Source organism: Xiphophorus hellerii, chromosome 1 (genome assembly GCF_003331165.1).
Source record: "Xiphophorus hellerii strain 12219 chromosome 1, Xiphophorus_hellerii-4.1, whole genome shotgun sequence".
In the NCBI taxonomy this organism is placed as follows: domain Eukaryota; kingdom Metazoa; phylum Chordata; class Actinopteri; order Cyprinodontiformes; family Poeciliidae; genus Xiphophorus; species Xiphophorus hellerii.
Window position 1 is genome coordinate 16,266,134 of NC_045672.1, and position 18,311 is coordinate 16,284,444.

General features: G+C 40.8%; 1 protein-coding gene across 5 annotated transcripts in view; it reads left to right on the forward strand.

The window, feature by feature from the left end:
* Nucleotides 1–18,311, forward strand: part of fmnl3 (formin-like 3) — a 38,995-nt gene that overhangs the window by 9,552 nt on the left and 11,132 nt on the right. For 4 of the 5 annotated variants that reach the window (XM_032574784.1, XM_032574790.1, XM_032574808.1 and 1 more), the window contains exons 2-16: nt 6,772–6,855; nt 6,968–7,048; nt 8,433–8,509; nt 11,200–11,283; nt 11,671–11,817; nt 13,356–13,464; nt 13,628–13,704; nt 14,121–14,214; nt 14,898–14,972; nt 15,218–15,328; nt 15,413–15,562; nt 16,117–16,218; nt 16,437–16,788; nt 17,078–17,167; nt 17,260–17,384. In XM_032574784.1, the coding sequence (XP_032430675.1) occupies nt 6,772–6,855; nt 6,968–7,048; nt 8,433–8,509; nt 11,200–11,283; nt 11,671–11,817; nt 13,356–13,464; nt 13,628–13,704; nt 14,121–14,214; nt 14,898–14,972; nt 15,218–15,328; nt 15,413–15,562; nt 16,117–16,218; nt 16,437–16,788; nt 17,078–17,167; nt 17,260–17,384 (1,758 nt within the window). The remainder of the gene's footprint in view (nt 1–6,771; nt 6,856–6,967; nt 7,049–8,432; nt 8,510–11,199; nt 11,284–11,670; nt 11,818–13,355; nt 13,465–13,627; nt 13,705–14,120; nt 14,215–14,897; nt 14,973–15,217; nt 15,329–15,412; nt 15,563–16,116; nt 16,219–16,436; nt 16,789–17,077; nt 17,168–17,259; nt 17,385–18,311) is intronic. The other variant, XM_032574816.1, reaches the window with a different exon arrangement.

An 18,311-nucleotide genomic window follows, 5' to 3' on the forward strand; every position in this document is an offset into this window, starting at 1 on the left:
TTACACTTAAAACAAACTCGCTGCGACAGTGGATGTATCAGATCCGCATGTACCCCGCAGCAGAGCAAGCCCAAAGTTACCCGAAGCGGCTTTTTGATTTCCTGAAGAGTTAGCGGAAGTCCCTGCAGCTCTGTGACGGCAACAGCTGAAGCTCCCATCCTGTCTCCTGTCATTGTGTTTCACTGCAACGGAAAAGGAGTTATCCAAACATGCAGCGCTGACAGAAACATCCATTATTATAAAATTGGATGTTAGAGTCTGTCATAAAGTCTGATGCACACCAATGATATCAAATATGATGGTCATTCAATTTGATCAGCCCACCTCATGGAGCCATGGTCTCCTGTGCAGTCAGTGTGAGACATGTACGCTACGTCAGGCAAATGTCCAAAAGCTAGTTCTATGTTTACCTCTTTCTGTCCTTCTCAAGGCTCGTCGAAGTTATTTTTTCCAGAAGGACACATTTATCTTGAACTGCTTCCAGTTATTTCTGGTTTAGTGGGGACTGGGCATCACTTTCCATTCTAGGGTTGCTTATTATGCTTAAGTATTATGCCAGCTCAACATATTCCTACTGTTTTCTTTGCCTCCTTGTTGGCTTCTTTTTCTGGTTTTTGCTGGGAACACAGATCCGCGGAGCTTATATTACTCATTATGGAATGCTTCAGTATTTTTATTTCTTGACCATTTATTCATTTATGGTACTCACTGATTAATGACTGCACTGTTATGCAGGCAAATTCCCCAGTGATGTTTTTGTTTCTTATAGAAACACTTTTTAAATGTATATATTTTTATTGGTAATCTACTGCAGAAAATTAGTTTTACAAAAGTTTTCACACCCCCTGAATGTCTTCACATTTTGCCATGTTACAAAAAGAAACTAAATGTATTTGATTGGAGTTCTGCGTGAACGACCAATAGCGGAAGAGAAATAAGCAAAATGTCACAAGTGGACTATGCATTTATTGTTCAGTCACCCTTACTGTCGTAAGCAGAAATCCTGTTTATAAAATGAGCTCAAAGATGTAGACTGGTCAGATGAGAGCAGAACTGAACATTTTGTACTCTTCTAATACATGTGGTGGAAGAGTAGAAGTGCTCATCGTCATTCTGAACACACCAACATTCTCCCTGGTGCTACATAGCGGTGGCAGCATCATCCTGAGGGTTGGGTTTTATCTCAACAGGGACAAGGAAGCTGGTCAGATTGAATAAAGGACGGAAGGAGTTAAATACAGGCTAAGGAAAACCTGACAGAGGAGATGGAATATGGCTGAAAAATGCCTGATTAATAAGCATTTCATATCAGTCGAAATAATAATTATTGATTAGTTTTTTTGTGTTAAGTATATGAAATACTGCCAAACTGGTGGCAGACCTAACTCTTTTATCCACAGTTTTCACTCCACACTGTTGCCTTTTTTTTTTTTTTGTTGTCAAACAGTTTTTATTAAAGAGTTGAGTGAGTTAGTTGATGCCACCAACCTTGCTTAGCTGGCGGTGCGGGTAAAGTCTTTCCTCTGCCTACATTCCCCAGAGTGATGTGCCGTTCTGGATAGAAGTGAATAAGCTATAGATTGCATATTCTATCAGATGTATTATCTGTTGGTATTAATTATATGTCTATCGCGATATGTATCGATTTTGATTTGATAGAGGCTGTAAAATAGACCTAAAATCCAATGAATACTTTTGCAATCACTGTAGAAATTATTCTCAGTACACTGTTGTGTGTAGAAATCATACATCTCACAGTAAGCTTATATCTGATGTGATCTTTTTGGTCCCTCCTCCCTGGACTCTGTCCTGATGAGCAGAGAGACTTTAGTGTCTGGACTGCCAGCGGCTCTGTCCAGCACGGTGAGCTCTCCAGCCACCCACTCCTTTCCCAGTGAGCCGATGATAGCCAAGTCTAGCCTGCGAAGCCTATCAAATTAGATATAGACACACATTGTGAAAGAGGAAGCATTTTGGCCAGGGGTGGATAAGGCAGAGCCTAAAAGCTTTTGTTGTGTATTTGCCATTGGCTCAGTGTACGTGTACAGTATTTCTGGCAGGAAATGTTTCACTCGAGGTCAAGGAGGAAACATTCTGTCACTTCTCTCCATTTGTATCTTTTGGGGGGCTTCTAGCTCCAGCTGCCGGTCATAAACTCATCTCAAGGCTGATTGTAAATCAGTTCAGATTAGGCGGCTGTCCGGTCGGAGGGGGCAGATGGAGCTGCCCCGTAGAGTCGGATATCTGCGCTGGGACCCGGGGGTCAGTGTGTGACTTAAGTGCTCCGCCGTGTCCTTGGTAGCTTTACTCGCCTCCTTAACCAGTAACATGACTCTCTGAGCTACTTAAACTGCTCTTTTTTTGAAACTTTCCTTTGTTAGCGGCTCCAATATCCCCCTGCTTTAGAAGTTACACCCTCACCTGGTCGGCTTGTAGGCGTTTGCTTTACAACAACCATGTGTCTAGATGATGTGGGTTCTTTTTCATTCATTTTACAAGAGCTACCACAAACCAATTGTACTGAATCATCTGTTAACCCATTAGTCCGGAAAATTAAGTTGAACAGTATTCATCTTTTACCCACCCATGACTTTCATTCTGCTTAAGTGGGAGAATTGACATTAAAACCAGTCTGTCCGGTTGTGCCGCGTAATGCGTTTTACTGTATAAAAAGGACCAGAGGGTATAAACTGACCCTACCCACCTGCTATTGTTAGTGACTCCACATGAAGGAGGGGGGGGGGAATTAGCTCAAATGTCAAAAGGATGGGTATGGCAGAGCATCAAATCAGAACAAAGCCCAACACTGGATCCTTTGTACGCTTCAGATTCAGGTCCAGCAGGAAAGGCTGCGCTGGGAGGAGAGGATACGTGGGCAACATAACAAGCACAAACATTTTTGGCATTTCTGTAATGTTTTTCTCCTAAAATGGGCTAATGGATCTTAAACTTTTTAAAGTGCTGCTGCTCACTCTCCCACATAAAATGACCTCTTTTAGCTCCTTCTAAACACAGGAAGTGAAAGATAGCATCGCTGTGGGAGAAAGTGAAATGAAATTAGCTAAATTGGGTTACTTGGCTCAAATTCCCCAAATCTTGTCGGGAAGGAAACCTCTCCTATGACTTCTGTCCCTCCATTGTTTGCAAGCAAACGTCTTACAGTGGAGTTAATAACACCTGTGGCTCCACGCTCTCACCTGTGTTTGTTTACACCACCAAAACCTCCCACAGACATTATTAAATACCTCATATATCACTATATGACAGCTCTCTGAATTGTCATGAGATTCTATTATGCATTAATTGCTCATCAGTCAAATATTTCCATGTTTTTGCCTCTAATCAATAGTTCTATACGTGAAATCATCCAGTCATACACCAAAACAATACGCATGTTATGCTTCCTTTGTTCCTTTGTCTTTGCCAAATGGACGAGTATCTCTCTGTGCATCTGGTCTCCATGTTTTCCAGTAAGTCAGAATTGAATTACTACAAAAAGAGACCTTCCTCTTCGCTTCCTTGCCCTACAGTTCTACTTGAGAACGCACTGGCCAGAAAAACAAAGGGAAGCAGTCTTCAGGGTTGGACAGATCCTAGAGTATTTATCCAGAAGTTCTCAAAAAGCATTTTGAAGCTAAGAGGAACAAGTTCTCAATATTTAAGCAAAATATAGATTTTGTAAAACGACCTATAGATTTTGTCAAAAATAAAGAAGAAAACACCACAAAAACATCAGCTATTAAGGGATGGATACATGGATACATCAGGCAGGAGGACAGGCTTAAAAAATCGACTTTGAAATAAAAGATGACATAAATTAATTGGTCTAAGATAAAAAAAAACAAAGCTGTGTTAGAGTTATTGTAGTGGTAGTCATTTTGAAGGGTTGGTTACACTTCCATGAAAATATGCCTGTTAGATTTTAGCTTTGCACATTTGGCCACTCCACATTCTATAAACCTTTGTAAAGGTTATAAGAATTTCTGCTTGTGCTGGTTTGTGCTGCGATCCTTTTTAAAGACATCAATAGAAGCTTGCAGAGGTCATCAAAGGTCATCCTGGCCAAGCACATGACCTAAACCAAACACAGCTGGTGTCAATCAATTGTGCTATGTTAGTTCTGGTTTGTGCTTTTTATAAATATTTTGTGGCGCGATTGTCCTTCATTTATTTTTGTTTGAGTTGGTTTAATGTTGGCCAGAACTGACCGACCTTTGATGCCATCTGTAACCTTTCATTAACGTCTTTCAAGTAATAGTGGGAGCAATGAACATTTTTGGCAGCACCAGCATAGCCCAAACAGTGATCTTCACTCAGATTACGTTGTGTGGTTTAGCACAACATCTGCTCCTTTTTTAAACTTAAATGAAGTTTCAATTGCAACGTTATGTTTTTTTGGGGTTTTTTTTTTAATCAATGCTGCAAAACGGAAAAGAAAAAAATCCTTGTCTTTGTTTTCTAATAATCTCAGTACTTCACTTAAAATCATGCTAGAAAATTAGAAACTTTACATTTCACCTCCACGTCCCTGCGACTCTCCACCCTTGTCTGTCACCATCCTGCCTCGCTAAAGGTGGAGTTCCCATGTGAAGATTTAAAGGAGGCTCCCTGTTTCTGTTTCTGGCTGCATCCACAGAGGCCCCATAAACAAAGCCAGACCACCAAGCATTAAATTTACATCTATCCTCCAAAGGCTGGCTGCAAGAGGGCTGCGCAGTCCTGCTTTAGTTCATCGTTAGAAAGAAAGAACCGAGCCAAAAGTAAAGCTCTCGATTTATGTATCAGTCTACATCTATGGAGGTGAGATATATAATAATATTCAATAAATTAGATTTTTTTTTTTGGCTTAGTAAAGTATCTCACTTCACTAAGTGAAGCAAATGTAAATTAATTGCACACAGGTTGATGTTTCAAGTATTGAACATCTGGTAATTGTGAAGATTTTTTTTTTATCTGACAAATAAGGAGGCTTATCAGAACTCACATTTTAATTCATTATATGACTGCAGGTTCTGACCGAATGAAGGACATCCGAGATGGAAGCAATTAAACTTAGCTTCCTCTGTACGTTGGCTGCTTTAATATCACATTGAAGCAGTAAATGTATCTCTGGCCTTGAAACGCCTAGTGTGCCTCTGGAACGAGCTAATGAGGATCGCCGGTGAGAGGTGTGTCTGGGTTTAAGCCCCTCCTTGACCTTTCACCCCCTCCTCTTAGTCTTGGATAAAGTGGTAGATGGAAACGTAAAAGTTGCATCAAGAAAATAAAAAAGTTTAAAAAAAACAGGAAAAAGATTTCACATTTGACTGTGTGTGGTGGCAGTGCAGTTCAAAATCCGTCCAGACGGTTTATCAGAGAAACATACGGTTGGGAGATTCCGCTCCTCTGCTGCGAGCGGAAGCCTTCTCAGACTGCCGAAGGTGACATTTCTCCCCCAAAAAGAAGAAAAGAGTTTCAGACAAGAGAGAAAGTTTACTGCCATAAACTACCACTATAAACAGGACACATTCCTTCTGTAATTCTGAACATCTGGTATGCATGTCGCTTCTCTCCCCACCCTCTCTTCTGCAAGAGGCTTTAAGTCCAGTCAAAATATTCCACGTCTTGGCATGGTTTTCCACCCAGTTAAAGCCTCTCGAAGCTTTCTCATACATTTTTTTTCTATTGCTGTATATTTATAGAACCTTGTGACATAAATCAATGCTCATGAAAATCTGCAGTCATTAGCTCTTAAACCACAGTCAAGCCTTAGTTACCAACTTCGCTCCTTACAAAACAAAATTACTCATGTTTTATTGATAGGATGAGCAACCAAGTGTCTCCTTGGGAAATTGACTATGAAACTGTCACAAGTGACGTTGTGCTGCTTTTCGGCGACAGGGGTGGTTGTCATAGCAACAAATATACAGTCTTTTAAAAAAATTTTTTTTAATCTTCCAATGGGGGAAAAAAAATGTCTCTGAGCAGAGCTCTCATCTGGAGGGAGCAGAGCTCTGCAGACTGAATTATAGCTGCAGGTTAAGAAGTCACGCCGACAGACAGTTTGTGGCTTTGCCTGTGTCATGTAGTTGATCCTTGGATGAATGACGGTTCATTGAGCAAAGAGGAAAATGAAATTTCTTCTTCTTTTTTTTTCTTCTTCAGAAGAACTGCTGAAGCGGTCAGTTTCAGACACTGTCAGAATCCCTCCTATTGTTGCGCTTCCTCATTTTTAAGATTTTCCCGTCTATCCCTGTTTACAAGCATTTGGCTCAGAAGGAAGCAATCAGTCTAAAGCTTCTGTCATACAGTCAGCCTATATAGATGTGTGTGTGTGTTTTTTTTTTTTCTTCTTCCACGGTTGTCATGCGGACATAAACTCCTTAAATGCTGCGGTCTAGGAAAACAAACTGAAGCAATTAAAGTTTAATTTGAGCCCAGTAAACAGGCAGCCTCTGGACATCTCCTACGGTGTTGAAGTGTTTTCTTTTTTTTTTTCCTTTTTCACGGCTGCTTTAGATAACAGGTCTGGCAATGAGCCTGGGCTCTGATAGCGGCGTGTTGTGGTGAAAAACAAACCGACACTCAGACTGAAGGAGATGCAGATCATCTCCTGCAACAGGATGCGGAGTCAACACAGGAAGTGAGGTCACGGTCCAAAATTCTGTCCCGTGTACAGCTACTGGCGCCACAGGCCTCTGCACAGCACTGCTATAAATAGGCAAAATAGAGAAAACGTACATTTGTTGCCATGCGTGAAATTAATACCCAGATTTTCTGTGTTTTTTCCAGAATTCGATGAATCTGCCTCCGGACAAAGCTCGGCTCCTCAGGCAGTACGACAATGAGAAGAAATGGGATTTGATCTGCGATCAGGTGAATTCACGCTATTGCTGCTTCCTAAACCTGCACTGACGCTGTGCGTACAGCTGCCTGTGCAACTCTGCCTGGAGTGAACTCCCATTTCAATGCCCTGTTGTGTTTTCAGGAGAGGTTTCAGGTGAAGAACCCCCCGCACACCTACATCCAGAAGCTCCGAGGATACTTGGACCCAGGAGTCACACGAAAGGTGGGAACATAAACTTGTTGTCTGGGAGTGGAGCTGCACAGATTTTTGGCAAATCCAACAAAGCAACTAAACAAACTAAAGAACGAAATCTGCTTCTGGTCCAGTTTGTTTACAAATAGCTTGGATGACTCTGTGTCTTGCAGGAATGCCTGACCATTGTCACATTCTAACCAGAATCATCAATATATTTCATTTTTATTTTATATAATAGAACAACATTTCAAAAGTCTTTAAATATAAACATCTGAAAAGTGTGGCATGCATAAGTGTTTAACCCCCTGCGTTCTGATACCCTTAAATATAAACCACATCTCTGTGAGTGTAAATGTCATTATAAATACAGCTGTTCTGTCAAGGCAGTGCAGAAGATGGAGAACAATAATGAACAAAGAAGGAACGCAGCAGACAGATCAGGGAGACAGTTCTGGTAAAGTTTAAATCAAAGTTAGGTTATAAAACAGTGTCCTACACTTTGAACTTATCACTGAACACTGTTCAGTCAATCATCCAAAAGTGAGAACAGCGTGAAACATCTGCAGACGTGTCTAAACATGGCTGTCGTCCTAAACTGCACACTCTGGGCAAGGAGAGCAATAAACAGAGAAGCATTTCCGTTGGCTCTTTTGGCTTCTTGCTACATGTCAGCAACTCAGCCATCGTGTGGACGAAGGTGATCTGGTCACATGAGACCAAAATCAACTTTCTTGAGCCTGTGCGCAAAACACTGTGTGAAGAAAAACTAACCGTGCACTTTTGGATGGATGCAAACTGCATTTCGTTGCTTTGTACTTGTGGCATGTCCAATGACAATAAAGTTGAATTCTATTCTATTCTATTCTATTCTATTCTATTCTATTCTATTCTATTCTATTCTATTCTATTCTAAACTGAGCACACCTTCCCAACGTGACCTGTGGTGGAAGCATCACGCTGCGGGAAACTGATGGATGGAGATAAATGCACAGCAATCCTGGAAGAAAACCTGGCAAGGCTGCTTAGAGAAAAGCAAATTGGTTCTGCAATGTATAGACTCAGTGAAGCTAAATGCAAATGCATACCACACATTTCAGATATAGTTTTGAAAAGATTTTTGAAAGCTCTGCATTTCTTTTTTTTTCTCTACTTCAAAATGATTTCTGAGTTTTATCACATAAAATCCAAATATAAAACATTGAAAGTTGTATTGGTAGTTTCACAAAATGTCAAAGGGGTACAAATACTGTAAGGCACTGTAGACAGCAGGCTTTATCAGAGATGAATGTGTAAGAGTGTTCATGGGTGGAGTATTATCTTAAAGCAATGTGTAATCTGTCACTACCCATTAAATAACAGTTTGTTATGATGATGAATCTGCGGCTAACTCTGTTTTTGTCGTGTTTATCAGAAATTTCGTCGGCGTGTGCAGGAATCCACAAAAGTCCTGAGGGAGCTGGAGATATCACTGCGGACCAACCACATTGGGTAATCAGCTCTTATCTTCTGATGAATTGCACAGCTGTATTTACTGGTGCTAAAAGCTTGGTGGATGGAGGGAAACTGGGGGGGGCTTTACAGTTTTTCTTTTGTAAAGACTATTCCTTTGTGGGTTGCTGCACTGTCCCAGAGCTTTAGTGTCCAGAGCTCCACGTATTGTTCTAACTTACCAAGGTCTGCAGCTCTACCTTATGGAGCTGGTCCTCATAATGCCCAGATGGTAGCCATTGTGATGCCTCCACACTGTTAAGCAGGAAGCTTTGTTGTTCTCGCCAGAAGGACGGGAAGCCAGGCTGACCATGAGATAGCTGGACACAGTGGACGGCAGCAGAAACACAAAGAGAGTTTTCTATGTGGGCATTTCATTTATTTCATTTGTAGAGCAATTGCAACATTTAAACTATCATGTTTTTTTTTTCTTTTTACTGATCCCGACCCTATAAAAAGCGAGTAAACATCAGTTTTAAAGCATTAAAAAAAAGCACAAAAGACAACCAAGAGAAATATTTTCAGAAGACTTATGTGGGTGGGACTGAGTGTAACAGATGTTGGTTTATTCTGCACGTCTGTGTGTGAGAGCGAGAGAATCTGGGGCCTTACTGTGTGTTATTACTGGCATTGCCAAGACAATCAGAACTGGTAACTAATTGGACAGATGTAGAGGAAAGAGTGAGGGGGTCACAGGCTAGAAGGGATACAGAGGTTGGGACAATAAGCTGATGATCTTTGCCTTTCTTCTTTTTTTTTCCTCTGCTCCTCTTCTCACCCCTCTTTCCTTCTCTCCACTTCATTTGAGGATCTTTATTGGTTTTCAGCCCGGCTTATCCATCGGATGACTAGCAGCCGGTAATCATATCCAGCGTTTCGGGACTATTTTAAGAACCTTTTACCCAAATCCTGCCCCCCTGAAGTTTCCTGAAGAAAATGGGGAGGAGCAGAGCAGGGGTCTGCGGGGGAGGCAGACTAAATATTGTGGAGTGTCAGGGGCTTCGACCTGAGCCCACTTCTCTGCCATATGCCCTCCGCATTCTTTTGCTGGGTGCAATGGGAATTCCTTTGTTTAGAGTTGGTTTCTATCCCTGGAAATCTGAAGCATTTTGTTTCCGCGGACCTTTTTCCCCCAATTCTTTCACTCTGGCCGGGGAAAACATCTCGGAAAATATCTTCAGCATTTCTCTGGTGTTATTCTAGTTGTTTTTGCGATGTGTACTTTGGAGTAACGCAGGAATTGCTTAAACAGTTTATAGAATTAGGAAGAATCGCAGTGTGACATTTAACCTGACGGGTTGTAGACGAGCTGAAAAGTTATTGAAACAAAGCTGAAAGCACTTAATTCCCATTGCAAGGGAAACTCTGAAAACTGTCAACCTTGTTTAAAGTTGTAATCTTGTAAGGAAAGGTCAAATAAAACTCTAGAAGAGTCTGATCATGAACTACATAAAAGCAGCTAATTTGTAGTCCAGACTTTTCTTCTCTTGACCTTATCATATGACACATTTACATAAGAAATGGCAGGAATAGGGGCCATCATGTCTTAAAGAATTAAAACAGAAAATTAATTAGAAAAACATCATTGTGTTCTATGTAGAAGACTAAAGACATTACAAATACAGTGTACTGGGGGGTCTTAGAAATATATGTATCTTAACCATTCTATTGTCTATTTGTTCCTTTTAAGCAGGATTTACAAAACTTTGTTCCATGTTGTAGATTTTGATATAAAGTAGTAAATAACTCTGTACTAATTTGTATGCACATGTCTTGAAAATGATCAGACCTTGGTTTTAATCTAATCTCTGCACCTTATAGTCCAGATTAATCTGATTTAATATCAAATTTACTTTATAGTCTGTCTGCTGCAAAGAAGAAGAATAATACAGACATGGTTGTCACCTGAGATTCCCATGGGTATTTAGGGAACTTGCTTTCATAAAAAAAATTAGATTTAATTTATGAACCTCAAACATTATTAACTTGGACCCTCTCTATTCTTCATCTACATGCAAAGACATGATAAACCTTGCTTCTATTTTTCTCTAAAGCTACTGTGATATGCAGTATCTTGCCAAAGTATTGTTTTTTTACCCTTTGGATGTTTCACATTTTAGCATATTACAATCCCACCTTTCATCTATTTTACTGGGACTTCCTATGATTGACCAACAGAAAGTAGCTTACAAGTATAAAATGGGAGGGAACTGGTAGTTTGTGTGGATCTACCAGCTCTGCACATTTTGAGAATTAAATGTTTGCCTATTTTTCTCGAGTTCAACCCCAGTCACAGTGGCAGAATGGCATCTGTAAACATTTTTTTGTCTTGCCAGAGATACTTGATTGGATTGTGTTACATTTAATTGCATACATAAACTGTAGCTACAGTATTTATTTACATATATCATCCATAATTCAATTCATTACTCTTGCACTGAGTCATTTTAGTCCACAACCTTTTAAAACATCTCATTTTGTAAATTGTGATGAATTGTTGTCATCTTCTGCAGCCTTTGTTCAGCCTTAAATCTGTCACATTTCCCTTTTTCTTTCTAAAGTTTCTAGAGTTTCAGTCTCTCTTACTTGTTTGTTATATTTTTGCAATTAAAATGTCAAGAGCAGATCTCAGTGTATTGTGAAGGCGTGTTCCTGGTTTGGTGAGCCCGCTGTGTTTTTATGCATCACAGGTGGGTCAGGGAGTTCCTCAATGACGAGAACAGAGGTCTTGATGTCCTGGTTGAGTACCTCTCCTTTGCCCAGTGTGCTGTCATGTGAGTGCACCCACACCTTCACACCTCTCCGGTCTAAAACCTTTCCTGAGGAACTGGGATTGGCCTGGAATCCAGCTGCTGTGTCCTGTAGAGCTTGTGGGGACGCTGCCTGTGCATCTGAAATGTCTTCTTTTGGACTGTTTTAAAAGCTTTGTTGCAGTGCGAATGTACATCTGGACAGTTGCTACATGGTTTAGCTTCGAGCTACATGTTGCCTGAAATGAATCTCTGTGCTAAGCTTCATCATGCAGCTTCCCTTCCTTCAGTACTCCTGATAACGCCTGGCTTTCTACCAAGCTGTCTCGCTAACTTTGCCTCCCTCATCCCTCGTCTCCCTCCCCCGTGCCTCTGTTGTTGGCTTCCTCTGTCTGTCTGTGCGTGGCCCAGGTTGGATTTTGAGGGGCTGGAAAATGGGGAGGATGGCTTCTTGGACAAAGCTAAATCATGGAGCAGGTCCATAGAGGATCTGCACCATACGGGCGCCCAACCCTTCTGCAACACGCTGGTGCGTTCTGCCCGCCAGTCTGTCCTGCGGTACGTAACTTCCCCCGCTTTTAGCTCGTCCTCCTGTTGGCTCTCTGTGCTTTCCCCTTGAATGCTGTAAACATGAATTAGCATGCAAGTCTCAGGGCTGTTGTCTCTCAGGAGTCTGCTTCGATAAGTTATGGGGTTAGGTTATCGCTTTCTCGGTCTTGTTATGCATAAATTCGATCAAACATAGAAGCTGAGCATCTTTGACCTTTAGAACTTTGTGTCTCATTGTTAATGGCTCATCCAGCCAGATGTGCATCCTCTCCGTCTACAGATGAGAGCCAGCTGTTAGCAGCAGCATATGTCTGGCAGTTCTCCTCATCACTGCAGCATACCAAAGAGACAAAGAAAAGTTGGATGTTTGGGGTGATGAGAATGCATATTTGAGTGGAATATGAGGCTTTATAAATGTAACATTTTAGATAAAAACTGCTTTAGCATAACCTTATGTAAAAAGTGCATCTCAATAAATTAGAATGTGATCAAAAATATAATTCATGTCAGGAATTCAGTTAAAAAAGTGAACCTATTACATAGTTTCATTACACACAACAGTAATATATTTAATTCTATAAATATAGAAGATCATAGCTTATGTTTACAAAAACCTAGAATTTGGTTTTTCAGAAAATTGCAGAATCGCATCAAACCAAAAAAGAAGACAAAATATTTTCAACACAAAAATGTTCTGCTCCAGCCGTGTTATGATCGACACAATCATGGATTCTGATGACCTGTAGAGCAAAAACTGATTGTTCTAGGAGCTGCCTATTCACAATTCTATATCCAAACATAACATGGACAGCCAAGTGGACAGAAAAGTGCAGTAAAATGAAAGTTGCACAAGCAGTTGGGTTAACAACAGAATTGAGTCAATTGTGAATAGTGCTGGACTTTTGGAATGATGAGTAGTGCAGTAGAGCTCCAACAGTTTGGGGTCCACCGCTAATGGACCCCATTAGCGGTGGACCCAAGACCCAAGAAATGGGACCCAAGACCCATTTCTTGGGTCTCGTGTTATATTCCACTCCTCATCGAACCAAATTTATGCTGAAATAAGCATTTTTGTAGACATATATTTGTAATGATTTTACTATCATAAATTTGTTTCACTTTTTAAATTGAATTAATTAAATAAGTTACTTTTGATTTGATTCTAATTTAATTCAGAGTTGCACCTGTACATATTGAGATATTAATGAATAGACCAGAAAAAATTAACGGAAAAGCGTGAAGTAAAAGTATATGTACTGTACATATGATGACTTTGCAGTACATTTGCATAACAGCTGTGTGTGATCTCACATTTCGGTCGCCTGGCAGCAGAAAGGAAACTAAACCTTTCCCATAATTCATCTGCAACCTCAAAAAAGTGTTTTTTGTCCCTGTTCTCTGGGACTTCTACTTCTCACTTTCTATGAGCCACTCTCATACCAAGTCATGAGGAAGGCAGACAATCAGCAAGAATATATATATATATAACGGAACTCAAATAAATCACTGGACAATTTCAACTTGTAACTTTATTCCATCTGTTGCAGGAATGGATCCGTTTCAAACAGCAAAACCATCAAGAACTCGAGGCTCGTGAGCCAAAAAGATGATGTGCATGTGTGCATCATGTGCTTGAGAGCAATCATGAACTATCAGGTATACAAGCGGCTGCACCTGCATTTCACTTTGCACAGTCCTGTGTGGTGCACAGTCTGACACGGATGGGATGATGCGTTTCCTGTGCTGTCAAGTGTTGAACACATAATTTTTTTTTTTTCTTACCACATCCTGCTCACTGTTTCTCTGTCTCTCCATGCAGTATGGCTTCAATATGGTCATGTCTCATGCACATGCTGTCAATGAAATCGCTCTCAGCCTGAACAATAAGAACCCACGGTAAGAACCTGAGGAGTCCCGGGGCCCCAACAGCCAGGCCGGGTTGAACAATAGGTGAAACCGTGCAGCCAGCTCATCTGATATGCTTCCTCATTCTCTATGGGGCTCGGCTTCTCTCTGAAGTCGAGGATCAGAGGCACGCTTGCAGGCTGTAAAAGGAATGTTTACTAAAGAAAGATTAGTGGTGAACCACAGCACTGACCACTTTATAATGAAGAGTATGAGGTCAAACGTTTAAAAATCAGTCAAAATAAAACAAAACAACTAGTTTTGTTTAATACTGGATGTGGATTATAACTTATAACTTTTTAATGTTCTTTATATTAATATATATATATTTTTAAAAATTTATGAGTAGCTTTAAAAAGTGTTAGTTTAAAATGTCTTGTATTTATGAGATTCTCTTCCACTTCCAGGACGAAAGCGTTGGTCCTCGAGCTCCTTGCTGCTGTCTGTCTTGTTCGAGGAGGTCATGAAATCATCCTTTCAGCTTTTGATAACTTCAAAGAGGTGCCTAGTGCAATTTTGAAAAGATTATAAAAGACCTGCTTCTTTCTACTTGTGTATTTTTAATCTATAGTGTAGGACAGGGAGTTCAAACTACTGCCATCTACTGCTTTCTAAAAGAACAGCAGGTTACTGTTTAATAAATGTCCATAAAAACAAGTTATTTATTATGGATATTTTTTATGAACATAAAAAATTGTTTATTTGAAACTTCCAACTTTAAATATGATTTTTTTTTTTTAAATTAAAGAAGGTTCCATAGAAGATGGAATTCCCAGCTGAAAGAAATTGATGCTTCTCAAATTATCTGTCTTCAAAATACAATATTGTATATTGCCGTGGATATAAATTTAGGGAGAGTGAACGTAAAATATAGTTTTTTTAAAAAGCACTTTTTAATGTGAAATCATTTACATACAGAGCAAATTCACAACATGTTGGTGAACATATTGCTGTAATGTTCACTAAAAGATGTTGCCAGCATTTTAGCACTTTTTATACATTTAGAAAGTTCAACATGTAAATTGTTGTTTATTATGTGCATAATACCCAACTTAAACGTAATAGACTATTTGTTATTGCTGGTATGTTGGATATTGCAAGCAGAACCCAAACACCGAAGATCCAAATTTGGTCTCTTACAAACTTTTCACAAAAATCGTGTTGCTGCTTCTTTTTCATTTCAGGTTTGTAAAGAGAAGCATCGCTTCGAGAGACTGATGGATTACTTTCGTAGTGAGGAGGGAAACATCGACTTCATGGTAGGAAAAGCTGTGCTTAACCCATACATGTTTCTTTTAGTGTCAACATAGGTATTGATAAAATGCTCTGTTTCTAGTTGGTATTAAATTGAAATACTGTTCATACTGGGATCTCTACACAAGTAAAAACTCATTTTAATGGCAGGTGTTAATGCAAGACTCTGTGGATTTGGTGTCATTATCCAGATACAGATCACAGTAGCAGGTATAAATGGAGTCTCGGTCTGTTTGCATTTGTGGCCTAGGTTGCGTGCATGCAGTTTATTAACATCGTGGTCCACTCAGTCGAAGACATGAACTTCAGAGTCCATTTGCAGTTTGAATTCACCAAGCTGGGACTTGATGAATACCTAGAGGTAAGGAAACCATTAATTCTGAGCCAAAACATTTAAAATTTCACAGAGATTTCGCTGATTCCTAACTGGCCCTGTTAACGTCAGAAATCGAAGCACACGGAGAGCGACAAGCTGTCAGTGCAGATCCAGGCCTACCTGGACAACGTGTTTGACGTGGGTGGCCTCCTGGAGGACGCCGAGACGAAAAATGCGGCTCTGGAGAAGGTGGAGGAGCTGGAGGAGCACCTGTCCCATGTAAGTGCACCACCCAGTCTGGACCACCAGCGCTGCTCTCGGTGCCCGCTGTTGTGCCTACTTAACTTGGCTGTCTCAATGTGGTAATTAGAAATCTACTCTGTGTTTGCTTTTCACAACTGGTTGGAGATAATAATTGGGTGGGGGAATGCTGAAAAATAGTGTGTGAGGAACAATGTTATTATTGTCCTTGCCGTGCTGTGTTCAGTGTTTTTTTTTTTTTTTTTTTCCAATCCCACGCTGCTGCGCTAAAGGCCTCCTTCACTGGGAGAAGGTCGTAGGCAGCGCTGACATCATTTGAGGAATTTCATAACAAACCTTGCTCTCAAGGGTCAGGAATGGTGGGGGAAGATCAGAGTGAAAATTCTTGGTGCATTCCAGAGCAGCACGTGTAAAGCCATCAAAATCAAAACTAAAAGCTGTGTCATGATCATGCTGCATCGTTCTGGTGGCTATATCTAATTTCTTATTGATGATGCGGTGTCCAGAAGGGAGCAGAGCTGGGGAAGATGCCCTCTCATCACCCTGTTACTCTCGCCGTGTCGTCTTCTCAGGTGACTGAGAAGCTGCTGGAGGTGGAGAATGAAACGATGATGAAAGTTGCAGATTTGGAGAAGCTTTTAATCCAGAAAGATAAAGACCTGCAAGCAATACGGGTGAGCTCTAGTTGCTATGCTGTAATTTTTTTTATTTTTATTTTTTTGCCATTTTGCCTAAGTGTGGCTTTGAGAGTTTTCTAATTGAGCAAATAATCTGTTTGTGATGAGTTGAAATGAAAAGAAAAAAAAAATGAGGTCACAAGGAAACAGGATGTTTCTATAAGGTGCCGGAGCCCTCATAACGTGCTCTTTACTGCCCCCTCGTGGCTGCTCAGGAGACATACGAGTCGACCAACACCCAGGTTAACACCCTGAGGAGGATGATCAAGGAGAAGGATGCAGCGTTCCAGAGGCAGGTCAACATCGAGCGGCGGCTGCTGGAGCTGGAGCAGCAAGGCACCATCCGTTTGCACAAGAAGCCCGATGGCGACATCTCCATCGAGCCGCTGGGCGTGGGCAGCGGGGGTGGCGGGATCACTTTGGGGAACGTTGGCCAGCTGATGTTCGGTCCCACGGCTGGGCTGACGGAACCCGGAGGACCAGACACCAGCTTGCCACCGGCGAGTGAAGCTCCACCGCCTCCTCCACCGCCTCCACCACCTCCCCCTCCTCTGCCTTCTGCTTCAGGTGATGCATGTGAAAGTTTTCTTGTTTTACTTTACACTCTCAGAGAGCATCTGGTTTCAGCTCTGATCTATGCTCTTTCATGCCAGAGCAAAGTGACAGGTCACAGCACTGTGCAGCTGACCCAGACAGGAAATGGGAAAAAAACCAGTTTCCTGTATTTTCAGTTCTCTACATTATTAGACCATGTTTGATTTAGGAGTAAAAGAAATATTTTGCACTGAATAGAAAAGTTACATCAGTGGAAATATAGCTCATACTGTTCTAATGTTAGTTTCTGCATTAATCACAGCTGTTCCAATTCCACCGCCTCCTCCTCCTCCACTTGCGCCTCCACTGCCAGATGCTTCTCCCTCTGTCATCATGACCCTGGGTCTGTCAGGTGAGATCAATGTGATGTTCTTTGTTTTGGATGGTTCTAACAATTTACAGCCTAATTTAACATCATTTGTGTGTTTAAAATCCCCCCCACAGCTATCAGAATCAAGAAGCCAATCAAGACGAAGTTCCGTCTGCCTGTATTTAACTGGACGGCCCTAAAGCCCAATCAGATCAACGGCACCGTCTTCAACGAGATCGATGATGAGCGTGTGCTGGAGGTACATCCAGAAGAGAAGTCTTCTGTTACTTGTTGGGTTTCTTTTTTTTTAAAAACATTCTGGTTTAAAATGTTTTGGAGGCAGTAGAAACAGTTACAGATCAGTTGAGTTAAAAACAAAAAAACATCTTCCTTATCATCCTGCTCAATATCTCTTGTGGTAATGTAAATCTGGGTGAGTGACTAAAATTCAGGTTCCTCTGAGCTAAATCATTATTAAACCCGTTGTAAAATAAAGTTGGGACTGCTGCGTAAAAGCTATTAGAACCTCAGATTATCTTACAGAAAAAAAGCACCGTTTAGAGTCAAACAGTCAAATGAGAAACTGAAAGTCACTTGAATCTAAGGGAGAAGTAAAGTCCAGCTTTGTGTTACACTTGTTCAATGCAGCCACTCTGCCAAAGAAACCCATTGGATCAAATTTTCTGTACGCACTATTCTGCTGAAGGCCACATGATGTTTGGAGGCCTGTTGCTGTTTACTTTGCAGAAAGTGGGTGACTTCTGCAGTCTGTTCACCTCAGCATCTGCTGACCCCACTCTGTCAGTTTTACGTTTACAAATGTTTCCACCTTGTTGTATTATGGCTAACAGTTTGTAGTGGAGTGTCTACTACTGATGAAATGTCAACAATGAATTTATTGCACATGTGGCATCCTGTCATGGTACCACGGTGGAGCTCAATGACTGCCTGAGTATCAAGTTCTTTAACTGAAGTGTTTGTAGAAGCAGTCTTCTTCCCTAGATGATTGTTTTTAAATATATGTGAAAGTGACTGAAGCACTGAAATTCAACAATGTAGTAAGTATACTGTTTGATGAATGGAAATAATTCTGTCGTTCCTTAATTTTCTGTAGCACATTTTGTCCTCTTTATGTTTTTTAACTTCTGAGGGGAAAATGGTTTAGTTACGTTCAGTATGGAGGCTT